Source organism: Saimiri boliviensis, chromosome 9, assembly GCF_048565385.1.
Source record: "Saimiri boliviensis isolate mSaiBol1 chromosome 9, mSaiBol1.pri, whole genome shotgun sequence".
Classification (NCBI taxonomy): Eukaryota; Metazoa; Chordata; class Mammalia; order Primates; family Cebidae; genus Saimiri; species Saimiri boliviensis.
The window spans coordinates 86,598,840-86,614,135 of record NC_133457.1 but is presented as its reverse complement, the minus strand read 5'-3'; the positions used below and the strand labels follow the sequence as shown (position 1 = coordinate 86,614,135).

Below are 15,296 nucleotides of genomic sequence, written 5' to 3'. Positions count from 1 at the left end.
TTCTTTTCTTTCTAACTGCTCCAATTTTGTTCTTGAGTCTTCTTATTCAAAAGAGGCTCCTATACCTTTTGTTAGCATAAATTTATAACAAAAAGCAATTTCTCTTGTTTGAATTTTCTTTTGCTCTATGTTAAAAGGACAATGCATGCTGAGGCAGATAACTAAACTCCTTTTATATATTGGAGATTCATTTAAGCTGGGGTAGAAGACAAAGGTAATAAATATTTTTCAAAACTGGTAAAAGTTTTAAAAATCAATCATAATTAAATTACTTACAAGGAGAAGGAATTTCTTTTGCTTATTTCCAACCAAGCCTCTTTTTCTAAATTTTGGCTCTGAAATACATATGAATATATTATACATATAGGCAAATGAATATAATGAAAGTAAGTTCTTATGAAAATACTTTTAGCACCCTTAATCAAACTAAACCACTATGAGGCATCAACAGTCCAGAGGAGTAAGGCCTGTGTGTTTCAAAATTTTTATTGCAGTATAACATTGACATGGAAGAACACATAAATAATAACTATGTGATCTGATAAATTTTCACAAACTTAAAACACTCACGTAATCAGCAAAAGGGTTACAATTTTATCTTATTTAAAACATCTCACTGATGGGCTCTTGAGAAACACCTGTGTAGTTGTCCTACCTTGTTACTAACTTGATGTAAGCACGAGGCTGTCCCTCCAACTCAATGACATATTCTACATGGCCAGAGAGTAGGACTGTAGTTTATACCACAAATTTTTTTCTGACATACAGGTAAATAAGTGCCCTGAAATGTGGACACCCTCAGTAAATGAATATGAACTGTATCAGACTCAGTTTATTAAACATTAATACACACAAATCTCTGCTCTACATGCTTTCACTTCCTGTTTTATCTTCTATGTCACTGACCTTTCTTTCTAAGTCTTTTTGCTGTCACCAACCTCACTGACAAATTTTTCAGTCAATTATTAACAAAATGCCTTCTTCATCTAAACCTCTCTCTGGCTGAGTTCAATTGGTCTCATGTCTTTAAATAACACCTATAAGCTAAAGACTCTTGTGTTATAAGCTGTACTATAGCCAATTATTGCACTTATGGCCCCTTTATAACCCTCTCATATCTTTATCTGAACTGTTGCAAAGTTAACATTGCAACAACTCACATCAAGAGATGGAATCTATTTCCTTATCCATTGAATCTGGACTGGCTCTATAACTTTCTTTGGCCAATAGAAGGTTGGGGAATATCAACTGCATTATCAACATCCATCTGGCTTACTCTTGGAGCCCTCCCTCTACCGTATGATGAAACCCAAGGCAGCCCACTAAAGAATGAAAAACCACATGGAACATTACACTAACTGACAATCAACCGACCCGCAGAAGCAAAGCTATCTAGCCAATTCAAAGCTGACTACTGATGCATGAGGTAACTCAGGCAAGACCAAATGAGTGTCCCAGCTAATGCAGCTAAATAACCAACCTGCAACATCACAGGTAACAAAATAGTTACTGTTTTAAACTGCTGACTTTTGGTGTGCTTTGTTACACAGCAATAGCTAACTGATATACCAGCTTAGATAGCTAACTGATATACCAGCTCAGACATATGTGTAGATATGTATTCAATACTGACCTGAAACCTCCATATGGATAGCTCATCGCCATTAAAAAAAATGTATACAAAATTTGATATTTACTCCACCTAAAACCTCTTCAATGTTTTCCTTTTGAAAAATGGCTTCCTTATCTGTCCAGTTCTTTAAGCCAAAACTCTAGAATATGCCATTTAATTCTTCCTTTCCTTCACCAGCCACATTCAATCCATCAGAAAGTCCTGTTGATTCTAATTTCTAAATTTTTCTTGAATCCATTTATTTCTGTCCACTCTACTAACATCATTTCTCCCAGTCTAAGCTGCTCATGTCTTATTGCCAACAGCATGACAGTAGCCTCCTGTCTGATCCCTTCTAAACCACTGCAAATTTTTTTATACAAAAGCTAGTTTTGATTTTAAAATCTTAGAAGACTATGCCAGTTCCCTGCTTAAATGGTTCAGAAACTTCTCATCATGCTTATAATCAAATCTAAATTAAGTGTCATGGCCCACAAGACCCTCCATGACCTATTTTCTTCCATTCTCTCCAGTCTTTCTTCCCACCACTCTCTCTCTTTAATTCACTGCATTCCAGCCACCTTTGCCCTTTTTTTCTTTTTTGAGACAGAGTCTCACTCTGTCACCCAGGCTGGAGTGCAGTGGCTTGATCTTGACTCACTGCAACCTCTGCCTCATGGATTCAAGTGATTCTCCTGCCTCAGCCTCCCTCTTCTGTAGCTAGGACTACATGCACACACCACCATGCCATGATAATTTTTGTAATTTTGGGTAGAGATGGAGTTTCACCATTTTGGCCAGGCTGGTCTCGAACTCCTGACCTCAGGTGATCCACCCACCTCAGCCTCCCAAAGTGCTAAGATTTCAAGTGTGAGCTGCTGCACCCAGCCCATGTTTGCCCTCTTGCTTCTCCTGAAATAACCAAGCTCTTCCTCATCTGAAGGTTTCTACTCTTGCTCTCATCTGCTGCAAAATCTCTTTCCTTGCTTCTTGCTCTTTGCCTGGTGTCTTCCTTTACCTCTTTCTTATTTCAGATTAAATCACACCATCTCTTGAAGATCTTTTCTTCCCATCCTGTCTAAAGTGGTCTTCCTGCCCCCCATTTTTCTTCATTGTCTCATCCTATTTAGTTCATTGAAAATATTATGATTGCTGATTCTTGGTGTATTTACTTAACAACATGTGTTTTCTTGCCTGTCTTCTCCACCAGATTTGAAGCCCCATGGGGGCAGGATGCCATGTCTACTTTGCTCACTTAGCATCATAAGTGCTTTCCACAACTTTTGGCCCATGGTAGGCACTCAGTAAACATTAGTTGAATAAACTAATCTAATCTAAGTCTTCCAATAACAGTATCAAGTAGATTTTTATGATCCCAGTTTTACAAATAAGAAATTTGAGGGCAGGCATTATTCATACTACTCATACTCATAGTAGACAGACAGTATGGTAATCAGGTCAATTTGTCAGAGAAGTGGAGTGGGAACAGAAACCCTGTAGTTCCCATACAAAGCCCAATCCTCAATCCCTCGAGTCCCATGACTTGAGAAACAAGCAACTGTGCTCTTGTGGGAGGGAGTGTTGCAAAGGGATGTGAAGAACAGAATGCCCCAACCCAGACAGGTGTTTCCCCCCATTGGACTGTGGCTGCCACTCTGAGAGTCACATCCTCACCTAATTAAATCCAGATGCAGGAAGGGAGGGATAGACAATAATGGCTGTTCCTCCTACTTCCTACTTAGAAAAGAGGAAAATATTTTCCTGAAGCCTTCAGTGGATATAGCTACATTTCATTAACCAGAATTTGGTTCCAATCCCACCACTATCACGTGCAAGGTAGAGCAAGATTGCTACTTCTGATTTACCTTCATCAGTCTTCATTATCACCTGGGCTAGGCTGGTTCCACTCAAATGTATTAGGATTCCGATATCTATAGTGGAAAGGAAGAATGGCTATTGATCATGCTGGCAACGGCATCTGACATAGCAATTCAATTACTCTAGGTTCTTTTGTCCCACTTTATTCTAGATAATATGGATGCTGTGGATTAAGTCCATGGACTCAGAAGCTTAGAGCTCGATCTGATGATATTGAGTCTTGGCCAAGTTAATCTATTCTTCTCAGTAATTGATGAACCCATATATTATATCCAAATAGTTTCAACTTCCCAGCAATGGATAAATTTATATACCTGGCATAGCATAACAAAACCACACAGTGTAACAAGGCACAGTCCTAATGATAAAGCTAAAATTGTCCTGATAAATCAATTCAGCCATGTTTTTAATTCAGCACTTTATAAGCAACCTAAATAGGCTAATATCAAAATAAATCACTTTTGGTAAACCTCAATGTTCTCTTGTTCTCTTCCCCATAAAGACAACTTTTATTTTCAATAAAATTCAATCTATGTATTATGTTTTATCTGCAGTAATACAAGATTTGTTGAAAACTATTTATACACGAATAGAGGCAAGTTTGGCCTTGTAGAGCTGAGCTTTGGCTGGGAGTTGGGAGACTGGGTTCTAGTCCTAGAACTTCCAAAAACTAGCTGTATGAATTTAGGCAAGTTACTTCATTTCTTCTTCTGTAAAATGAGGAGATTAAAAAGATTATATCTGAAAGCCTAACTGAAACCATTTGAACAATATATTAGTAAGGGTAATTGATGCTAGCAGCTATAACAAACAGCCCCCAGATTATAGTGGCTTAACACAATGAAAGTTTATTTCTCACATAACAGTCCAGTCGGATTCATGAGGCATTTTTGCTGTGTTTCCTCCAAGCAATGTTTCAAGAACCCAGCTCCATTCATCCTGTGATGCCACCATCCTCAGCATTTGGCTGTCATGGCTCCTGTAAGAGAAGAGAACATGAAGAACAAAACAGGAGGTTTTTATGGGAGCCATGTCAATTCGACCAGATATCTTGCCCAGAACCTTGTCACATGGCCTCTGACTAAATAAAAATGAGGCTAGTGGCTGGGTGTGGTGGCTCTTACCTATAATCTCAGCACTTTGGGAGGCTGAGCTTCGTCTCTACAAAAAAATTTTAAAATTAGCTGGGCATAGTGGCACATGCCTGTAGTCTCAGCTACTTTGCAGGCTAAAGTGGGAGAATTGCTTGAGCTAGGAAGTTGAGGCTGCAGTGAGCCAAGATCATGCCACTGTACTCCAGCCTAATTGACAAAGTGAGACCCTATCTCAAAGAAAAAAAAAAAGTAAGGCTGGGTAACATAGACTGTGAGACCAGAAAGCAGCATCAGGATTGGTGAGTATTAATACCATCTCTATCATAAACATTTTTTGGAATATTTCTTTCTCTAAATTCAAAGTAGCTAAGGGGAATATTAATCTCATTCTAAATATTTTACTGTGTCGCTCCCTATCCTGTGTTTCCAAGTGCCTCATATTACTATTCTGTGTTATCGTGAGTCAACTGTTCATATGTCTCTCCAGCTATTGGCTGAGAGTTCACCGAAAGAGGAAACCTTTGTAATCCATCTTTGTACCCTGAAGGCTTAGCACAGAGGCTGGTATCTATTAGACCTAAGAAGGATTGGCGACTCTGGACAAATCAGAAAAGAAGAAGTGTTGTCAACTGTTTTCTCTTGGTGATAGTGACGATGATGGTGATGGTCAGTGCCCACTCCTAAATATCTATATTGGGGAGACACGGTCTGTAGGGTGAGCACTTGTCTTTTCAGTGTATTCTTGAGGGAGGGATGAAATGATGTTTGTTTCATACTCTAGAAACGCTGGAGAAAACAGCAATTGTCATTTCACAGAATAAGGGAGAGGGTTTCCTGAGGTGGGAGACAGATAGAAGGAGATGTAAAACCGTCAACCTTGATCCCCACAGTGATGAGGAATGATGACAGCAGGAGCAAGTTATGGGATGATTGTGTGTTTGTGAACCTAGGTCTTCTACAGCATTAGCTGGCAGGGCCTTCTCCTTGACGACCTCAGGTGACCTCCTGGAGCCCATAGGTCTCACCAGGAGAGGGTATCAGGCCACCAAACTGACTAACATAATAGTTCTGGTTGAGGATAATCTCTAGCTTGACCTCTATCCCATCCCACAGTCCAGAACTGCCACCCAGCATGGCCTAACCCAGAGTCTATTCCCAAATAAGTGATTCTGCAGGTTGCTGGAATTCAAAGACGCTCATACCCCAGAATTAGAAAACACCCCTGTGGCAATCTCAGGTTCTCAGCAAGCAGACCAGGATGCACATGTGAGCTTCCTTTATTTCATGTTAATAATGCATTTTCGGTTTTTAAAATCCAACAATAATCAACATTGGTTGAAAACTCAATTTCTAGAGCAGTGCTATTCAATATACTAGCACTGGCCTGTGCAGCTATATAAGTTTAAACTAGCCAAAATTCAACAAAATTTAAAATGCAGTTCCTCAGTGGCAGTAGCCACATATTAAGCACTAAATGGCCACATGTGGCTAGTGGTCACCTTATTGGACAAGGCAGCTATAGTATATTCCTATCATCACAGAAAGTTATGTTGGATAGCACTGCTCTAGAAACTGCTTCCATGAAGCTATGTGCCAGCTTTCTAAGTCAAATTCTGTCGATCCTATTTGGTAGAAAATATGATAAACGTTTTAGAAAATCAAAAGAGGACTTTTATTTGGCTGAAATTTAAACATATGCATGCAATTTCTTAAAATACATTTTACATATTTGAAGGTTCAGTTCACCTTGGAAAGTCAAATTTCACATCTCCGATATGAACGAAACTTTAACTTCCTGGAGTTCAGTGGTAATTACGGATTATAGGTTAAAAATAAAGTTAATAACTCCAAAAAGAGTATGAGCAGCCGGGCGCGGTGGCTCAAGCCTGTAATCCCAGCACTTTGGGAGGCCGAGGCGGGTGGATCACGAGGTCGAGAGATCGAGACCATCCTGGTCAACATGGTGAAACCCCGTCTCCACTAAAAATACAAAAAACTAGCTGGGCGTGGCGGCGCGTGCCTGTAATCCCAGCTACTCAGGAGGCTGAGACAGGAGAATTGCCTGAGCCCAGGAGGCGGAGGTTGCAGTGAGCCGAGATCGCGCCATTGCACTCCAGCCTGGGTAAGAAGAGCGAAACTCCGTCTCAAAAAAAAAAAAAAGAGTATGAGCAATGTAAGACTTTTTCCAGGTAACATTAGAAGTAAGAAATAACTAAAAAAAGGACATTGCTTATTTCGAAGGGCATTATCCCCAGGTACATATTATTTTAAAGAATAAAATTTTGTGTTACCTTTTTCAAAGCACAGACATTTCTTATACATGTTAACCTTCTAAGCTGTATAATAAGATATGACATCATTTCTTTCCAAGAAAAGAAGTTAGTTCACCTAAGAGAAAAGTGAATCAGCCAGGATCCTGTTTTATTATTGGTCCAGGAGAAGCAAGGACCCTACCTGACCTTCAGGGAAACCATCTGGGCTCGTTATTAAAGCTGTTTATAAAACTCCTGGCTCTCCTTCTCTAGGGATATGGGAGGACTCTCTTCCCCACTCTCTAAAGTTAAAAAAGGCCACATGACTTGGCTTGCACAATTAAACATGAATAAGTGTAATGAATATCTTTTCCAGAAGAATCATCTGAGTACCTGTGCTTGTCTCATTCCCCCTTTCCCTCTACATTGACAATCATGGAACTCCAAGTTGGAGTCTCCATCAGCAGATATCCACTAGTGAGTATGATAAAGAAAGGCTCTGTTAATCTTCATTAGACACATAGCAAGTGGAAAAATAATTTTTTCTTGTATTAAGCCATTATAAGCATGAGGACGTTTGTTACTGCAGTATAACATAGCCTGTGCTGACCAATACATCATCCAAATCTAGGGCATATGGCACCAAATAGAAACATGGTTCTCAGTCTTTTGTTTCTATGAATACAAAGCAAAAAAGCTATATGTATACAGATCAAGAATCAGATAAAGATGAAGAATCAAACTTAACAAAAGCAATCCTAGTGGCCGGGCATGGTGGCTCATGCCTGTAATCCCAGCACTTTGGGAGACTGACGTGGGCAGATCACATGAGGTCAGACGTTCGAAACTAGGCAGCCCAACATGGTGAAATCCCGTCTCTACTAAAAGTACAAAAATTAGCCAGGCATGGTGGTGGGTGCCTATAATCCCAACTACTTGGAGGCTGAGGCAGGAGAATTGCTTGAACCTGGGAGGTGGAGGTTGCAGTGAGTCGACATCATGCCACTGTGCTCCAACCTGGGTGAGAGAACAAGACTCTATCTTTTTTTTTAAAAAAAAAAAAAAGCAATTCTAGGTCTAGGAATGATTTCCTACAGACACTAAACATTGAAAAAAGAAATGGCTCATTCAAGTGAACACAAATTGATAAAGAGGTTTATTTAAACTCTGCTGTGAGCTGTGGCCTGTTTTCCTGCCTGGTTGAATTTTAAAATACCATATAGATTGTGTATACCTAAGACGCTTTTCCCACAAGAGCCTTAAAATTTTCATTTCTTTCTTTCTAGATATGCTGCCAAGAGGATTCTTTTTCTTTAAGAACAAATAAACTAAAGAAATTAACATCCAGCTTGCTGAGTCACTTGTTTTCCACTTGCATTTTAACTACAGGGATCCGAAGACAGCCTGAGCTAGGCAGAGAAAGAAAGAGATAGAGAAAGAGTCAGAGAGAAAAGAGTGAGAGAGAGACATAGAGTCAGGGAGAAATTCAAACAGAGATGGAGAGAGAGACTGGTTCTGGAAAGAAAGACGATAAATTAAGTTAAATAGAAAAAGCAGAAACAATCTTTGAAACGTTTGGTTAAGGCATCTATTTTCTTACTCTGTAGTGGGAGCTCTGAATAAAAATATTTTAAGGAAAGCTGTAATGTGATCAAGGGTTGAGTTGGGGTTTAATAGTGGAGTCAGGTATTTAAAGTGAAAGATCAAGTTTTGTATTTATTTTTCATTTTTTAGTATTTTTGCTTTTTTAATCCCATGTCCTCTATCATTGACTATCTGACTTTAACAAAATCAGCTCACTTTTGTGAGACTTGGTTTCTTTATCTATGAAAAGGGAATAGTAAAACTTACCACATAAGTTGGTAGAGAAGATAGAATTCTAGAAAATATATTGGACAATTTCTGAAACCACCTGTCATCAAAAGGGAATAATAAACACTGCTTCTCTCTTCTGTCTTTTTTACACCATCTCTTTTTAATTCTACCAGGAAGTTTCTTTCTCTATGAGTCTTCCTGAAGAGTAGCTGTGCACAGGAAAAACTGTAGTGCTAATTTGGCCATGTATTGGAATCCTGGGTTAAATTTTTCCACTTTCTTATTCTATTTAATCTTTACAACAATCCTACATGAGTTGATCTTCATTTTACAGAGGAAACGGAGGCTTATAGAAGTTAAACAAATCCCAGATCCACACAAATAGTCTTCTAGTAACCTATTGCCATAATAATATAGTATTGAAATTTCCCGCGAGTTCAGTGGCTCACAACAACCATTTTGTGTGACTCATCAACCTATGGGTCAACTTGGCAGTTCTGCTGGTTGAATCTGGCCTCAGCAGGGCCCACTCCTGCAACTATAGTCATCTGGGCTTTGGCAAATCTCTTTAGTCTATGGCCAAAGAGCAATAAGTGAGCAGCAAGAAATCGAGTAATCTCTGACTCTTTTATTAAATAAAATGCTGATCTTGGCCCAGCTAATTAACCTTCCACAACTGCAAGCCAAGGCTCTCCTTTGGTCCAGTGTCTTAAACTCATGCAGTCCTGGGGTAGAGAAATGAGGAAGCCCATAATTCTGGTAGAAAGCCTGCCGCTGATCCCCAAATCCTCCTGAGACAAATGAATAATAGCAGGATGGAGCCTACCAAGGGCACACAGACAAAGAATACAGAATCGTCCAACCTCCCACCAATTCAAGGGCAGAGCAATTAAGATGCAGAACTCACCACAGCTAGAGATTATTTACATTGATACTTTAGCACAGCAACATACTACAATGTGGTCCACTAACCAGCAACATCAGCATCACCTGGGAGTTTGTTAGCAATGTTGACTTTTGAACTTCAATTCCAGATCCACTAAATCAGAATCTGAGAAGCACAGCTTTAGCAAGAATCGCAACAGGATTATACCAGTGGGAAAGCATCTATAGCCAGATTTGTTGTATTAGATGAATTAACCCTTCACGCCCCAGCATCTTGCTGAGTTTCTGACCTCCCACCCAAGCACTCAGTATCTTCCACTGTCAATTGGCTCTGCTCTCTGTGATGAGTACCTGGTATTTTGATTGTTCAACATGCATTTCCTTCTTGTTTGCCTCATGCTGATTTTTCCTTGGAAGGAGTTTCCTTCCCCACTCCTAGTCGTTGTGTGTCAGGTTGGAATTATCATGGGTTCTGGGAATGAATATATGACCCAGGTCTGACTAACTAAAAACAATAGGGATTTTGTTGGAATGAGTAGAAAAGTGGCATGTTCTTTTCTGCTGTTGATGATAACTGGCTGAGTCTAGGTGAGAATGAAGTAAACACAGAGATGATGAGAGGTAAGTTCCTGATGGCATTGTTTGAGCACCTAAATCCACCTTTGCTTGAAACTATAGACCTGATCCCAGGCTTTTTAACTGTGTAAGCCAATACATTCCCTTTTGTGCCTAAGTTACTGTGGTGTGGTTGCTATAATTTGCAAGCAAAATGGTCCTGGTCTGCAAAGCCACCCTATATTGCTTATAATGGTGGTTGTTGGGGTTTGTCTTATTTGTTTGGAAATGGTGTCTCACTATGTTGCCCAGGCTGGACTTGAATTCCTGTCTTCAAGGGATCCTCCCAACTCTGCTTCCTGAATAGCTGAGGTTACAAAGGTGAGCCACTGTGCATAGCTGGAAATACGATTAATGTGATGAGGTTTTAAAACCATGTTCAAATTAATACCAACTTGATTTTGATAGTACACTAAAACTTTGCTCTGACATAGCTCTCTTCCCTCCTGCTCCTTGATGCTATTATTTTCCTATAAATTACATCTTTATACATTATAAACTCATCAACACAGTTTTACAACTATTGCTTTATGTACTTTCATTCAGGTAGGAGAATAAAAAAACATAATAAAGGTGGCTTTTATATTTATCTTCATACCTACGTTTACTGGTAGTCTTTAATTTTTTATGTGGATTTGAGTTATTTTCTAGTCCCTCCATTTCAGCTGAGGCACTTCCTTCTTTGAGTTATTGTTGCTGTTTATGTTTTAATGTAGAAATGTCTTTGCTGAAATACTTTAAGTCTTCTTTATTGCATGTGGCCCTGAAGTTTTTGCTCAGCTAATTTAATGTTCAGCTCATGCTTGGACACAGATTTTTTTATGTATTTTGTACTAATAAGGCTCATAATCTTTGCTGAGAAGTTCTGTGTATCTGTTTTTTGGAGTAATATTTCAATGCTCCACCAGGCAGGTTACAAAGCTGCCTTAATCTTTGCTTCCTGATTATGCAGTCTCAGGTTATGCAGAGGTGAGAGAACACGGGGCAAGCACTCAGCTTTATGCATGTGCATGGCTTTCTAGATTCCCAGGAATATGTCAGAACTTTTCAAAACAGCCTATTGAACATCTCATTTTCCAGCATTTCCTTTTAAGATTTTTGGTCAACTTCTTGTTTGTCCCAGCCATTATCACTGCCTCAGGCAGCAGCTGTGTGAAACTTTTGATGCTGATTGTTTTTGACGAATGCTTTGGGGAGATAATGTTTACATTATATGAGTTCTAAGTGACATCAAATAAAGATAAGCCTCAAGAGTGGTAGTTTTGAGGAAATTTTTAATTTTTTCTTTTTACTTTTTTTCTTTCCAACTTTTATTTTAGGTTTAGGGGGCACGTGTGTAGGTTTGTTGCATGAGTAAATTGCATATCATGGAGGTTTGGGGTATGGATTATTTTGTCACCAAGGTGATGAACATTGTGCCCAATAGGTAGTTTTATGATCCTCACCTTCAGGAAACTTTCAAACAAGTTAAATAGTGACAATTCTCTCTGGATGGGACTCTGGGGAGCTCCAAATCAATTCTGTTCTCCTCCAAATGGCATGTAGGTTCCTGGTTTTCAAGGTTGCTATAAAGCTTCAGAAAGGGGAATGGCAATGGGGCAAGTTAAATGCCACAAAGTTTCTTGTTCTTACCAAAATGCAGACATTTTTCTTAAATAAATGTTCCTCAGATTGTTGCAAACCTTTGGTTAATTTCCAGATTTCTAAAAAACATTATTTTAACAATTTTTGTGAGTGTTCTTGCTGCTTTTATGGAGGAACAGATTTTCAGAGGTCCTTATTCAACCCTCCCCAAAGTGGCTCTCCCATAATCATAATTTTATTATTAAAATGTTGGCTCCAACAGATCTCCTGAATAGATGTCAGTTCTCATATCTCATATTTCCATTTTAATCTCAGTATCTTTCCTTAGCATTGTCCAGGAAAACAAAGGGGTTAAAAATACATTTCAAGGAATCATTTTTTTCTCTACACTTTAAAAAGCAATGCCATTTTGGCATACTGAATAAAAAAGGTATTGGAGTTGCCAAAGCATTATAGGATAGGATAGTGAAGACAGAACTTTGCAGCCCACCCAAACCAGGAGAGCTTGTATAAAAGCTTTTTGAAATAATTGTGTTATTGCCATTCTTTTAAAAAAGAGTAACACATTTACATGAAAACAATAATGAAGATTGTTTAAATAAAATAAAATCTTGCACCTTACTCATTATCCTTTCCAGAAGTAACCATCTTTAAATAAATACTTCCGCTTCTGTGGGAGGCCGAGGCGGGTGGATCACAAGGTCAGGAGTTCAAGATTAGCCTTACCAAGATGGTGAAACCCCGTCTCTACTAAAAATACAAAACATTAGCCAGGCATGGTGGAAGGCACCTGTAATCCCAGCTACTCAGGAGGCTGAGGCAGTAGAATCACTTGAACCTAGGAGGCGGAGGTTGCAGTGAGCCAAGATCGTGCCACTGAACTCCAGACTGGGCAACAGAGTGAGACTCTATCTCAAAAAAAAAAAAAAAAAAAAAAAAAAAAAAACATAAAAAAAAAAAAAAAAAAAAAACCCTTCTGCTTCAAGTTATCTTTGGTGTTTACAACCTTAGTTTTAAATAATATCTTTTATTTCTTGATTTACCAATTTTAAATAAGATATAAACTGTCCTTTATGGAAAAAATGAGAAGATCATTTTATTGGCCCTTTCTTCTTTATACAACCACCAAACTTTTTGGTTTTCTGTTGGCTAACTTTATAATTATACATGTAATTTTATATATAATTACACCATGAGTAAATTTTATTTTTCCTTCTATCAATTTTATACTGATTCTTTTAGTCCTTTACCATATAAAATGAGTAAATTTGGGTGTCTGCATTATAAACCCTCTCTACATTGCCTCTCCTAAGCCCTCTCCTTTACTTCTCACATCTGACAGCTCTCTCACTACTTCTATATGTTAGGCCCCATAATATCCAGATTCTGCTTGGTAAATAGTAAGTCATTTATTCTTGGTCTACAGTTTAATTTAAACTTCACAGATCAAAAAAGAGCATTTACAGCATTATGACTATAAAAATAGTAGTTATTGCAGAACCAAGTAGGGTGGTAAGTCTTTAAAGAAGAAATGAAGAAATGTCTCTGTGGCACTACATTTTCATACCAAAAAAAAAAAAAAAAATGAAGATAGACCAGGCGCGGTGGTTCACACCTGTAATCCCAGCATTTTGGGGGCAAAGGCAGGCAGATCATGAAGTCAAGAGATCAAGATCATCCTGGCCAACACGGTGAAACCCCGTCTCTACTAAAAATACCAAAATTAGCTGGGCATGGTGGCACATGGCTGTAGTCCCAGCTACTTGGGAGGCTGAGGCAGGATAATCATTTGAACCCAGGAGGTGGAGGCTGCAGTGAGCCGAGATCGTGCCACTGGACTCCAGCCTGGGTAACAGAGTGAGACTCCATCTCAAAAATATATATATATATTGAAGATAAAGGAAAAATAAAAAAGATATCCTTAAACTTCATCAAAAAATGCTCAAAATTGTCTCATATAATTGACTTCATATTTGGACCAAAAATACATAATACAGCTTTTGTTTTTCCTGTCATTTATAGGGGTATTTTCTTTTCATTACTGAGAGGAGATACCTATACCATTGTCACGTTGATACTAGAATTAGCCACCAATTAAACTACACTATTTGTCAAATAAACTAATTTTACACTAGTGTATTACCATAGCTGTTTCCTAGTTTTGGTCCTAGGGAAAAAAAATTCTTAGTTCTAATATTTCCTAAGTTCCTGTGTCCCCCTGCTTTGCATAGATTCCTTTGTGAGTTGTTGTATTGTTAGGGTATAATCCTTAGAAAATATTTTTATCTGCAAAAACAGTGCATGGGAGGTAATTGTCCTGAGTCTGTGCACATCTAAAGAATGCCCTTCATTCTTTAGTAATATTCTGGCTTAATATAGGCTTATTTTTCTTGCAGTATTTGAAGATCTGTTCCATTGACTCCTACCATCTCGATTTGTTTTAAGAAGTCCAGTTTTGCTGTGATTCTTACTCCTTTGTATGCAATCACCGTTTTTCTTCTCTATGAAGCTTCTAAGAGCTTCTCTAGGGAAAGTGGGAAAATATGCACGATTAAAAAAAAAAAAAGAAGCATACTCTTTGTGCGGTACTACTTACAGTGAACAATATTTACCTAGACATATTAATGGCTGAATGACTATTTAACAAACAATTTTGTTATTGACAGGCTGGGGAGAAGAAAGGAAGGTGACATAAGAGAGCCTTATTATTAGGAAGTCAACTGATAGCCTATTTTATAAATCAAGAATAAGTGAGGTCTGCAGATTATTTGGAAACAAAAAGAAGTAACCAAAGAAAATGCAAACACCATTGAAAACCATTGCCTCTGGGAAATATATATGTAGCTATAAACATATATATAATGTCAACAGGAGAAAAGTCTATGAAGAAAAATAGTGCAGGATAAAAGAATTTTTAAAAATGGAGGTTAGCAATTTTAACTAGTTTAGACTGTCAAAGAAGGCTCCTTTGAAAATGTGGCATTTGAGGAGATGAGACTTGAGAAGACCTGGGGGAGTCTATTGCAGGTAGAAATAATAACTAATACAAAGGTCTTGAGACAGGAGTGTGCTTGGTTGTTCAATGGACAGCAAGAAGGCCAAGGTGGTTGGGATGGAGAAGTGTTGGGAAATGAGTCCAGAGAAGTGGCCAGGAGCATGATATTTTAGGGTTAAAAAAAAGGACTTCTAAGTGTGATGGGAGCCACTGAAGTTTTGAGAAAGGAAATATGATCAGATTTGTCCTTTAAAAAGTACCATTGCAGCAGCAGCTATGTAGAGGAAATACAGGTGCTAGGAGACACAGTAGGAGGCTACTGTAATATCCCAAGAGAGAGATGATGGCCACTTAAACTAAGGTGGTTTCTGTGGAGGTGCTGAGAAGTAGCTGGACTTGAAAAGTATTTTCACAGTAGAGCAACGAGTATTATTTATTAGGTATGAATGTGAAAATCGTCAGTGAAATGATGTTAAGATTTTCATCCTCAGGGACTAGGAATGTCTATGTAATTCTCTAGTATAGAGAACTAAGACGAAGGGAGCCTCTTGAGGTTAAAAAATCTG

The 15,296-nt window shown here is 38.4% G+C and overlaps 1 protein-coding gene across 1 annotated transcript in view; it reads right to left on the bottom strand.

Moving 5' to 3' along the window:
• Positions 1 to 15,296, bottom strand: part of LOC141585555 (uncharacterized) — a 181,116-nt gene that overhangs the window by 159,664 nt on the left and 6,156 nt on the right. The window contains exons 3-4 of the mRNA XM_074405397.1: positions 4,350 to 4,469; positions 3,478 to 3,543 (exon numbers count right to left, since the gene is read on the bottom strand). Of these exons, the coding sequence (XP_074261498.1) occupies positions 3,483 to 3,543; positions 4,350 to 4,469 (181 nt within the window). The 3' untranslated portion in view covers positions 3,478 to 3,482. The remainder of the gene's footprint in view (positions 1 to 3,477; positions 3,544 to 4,349; positions 4,470 to 15,296) is intronic.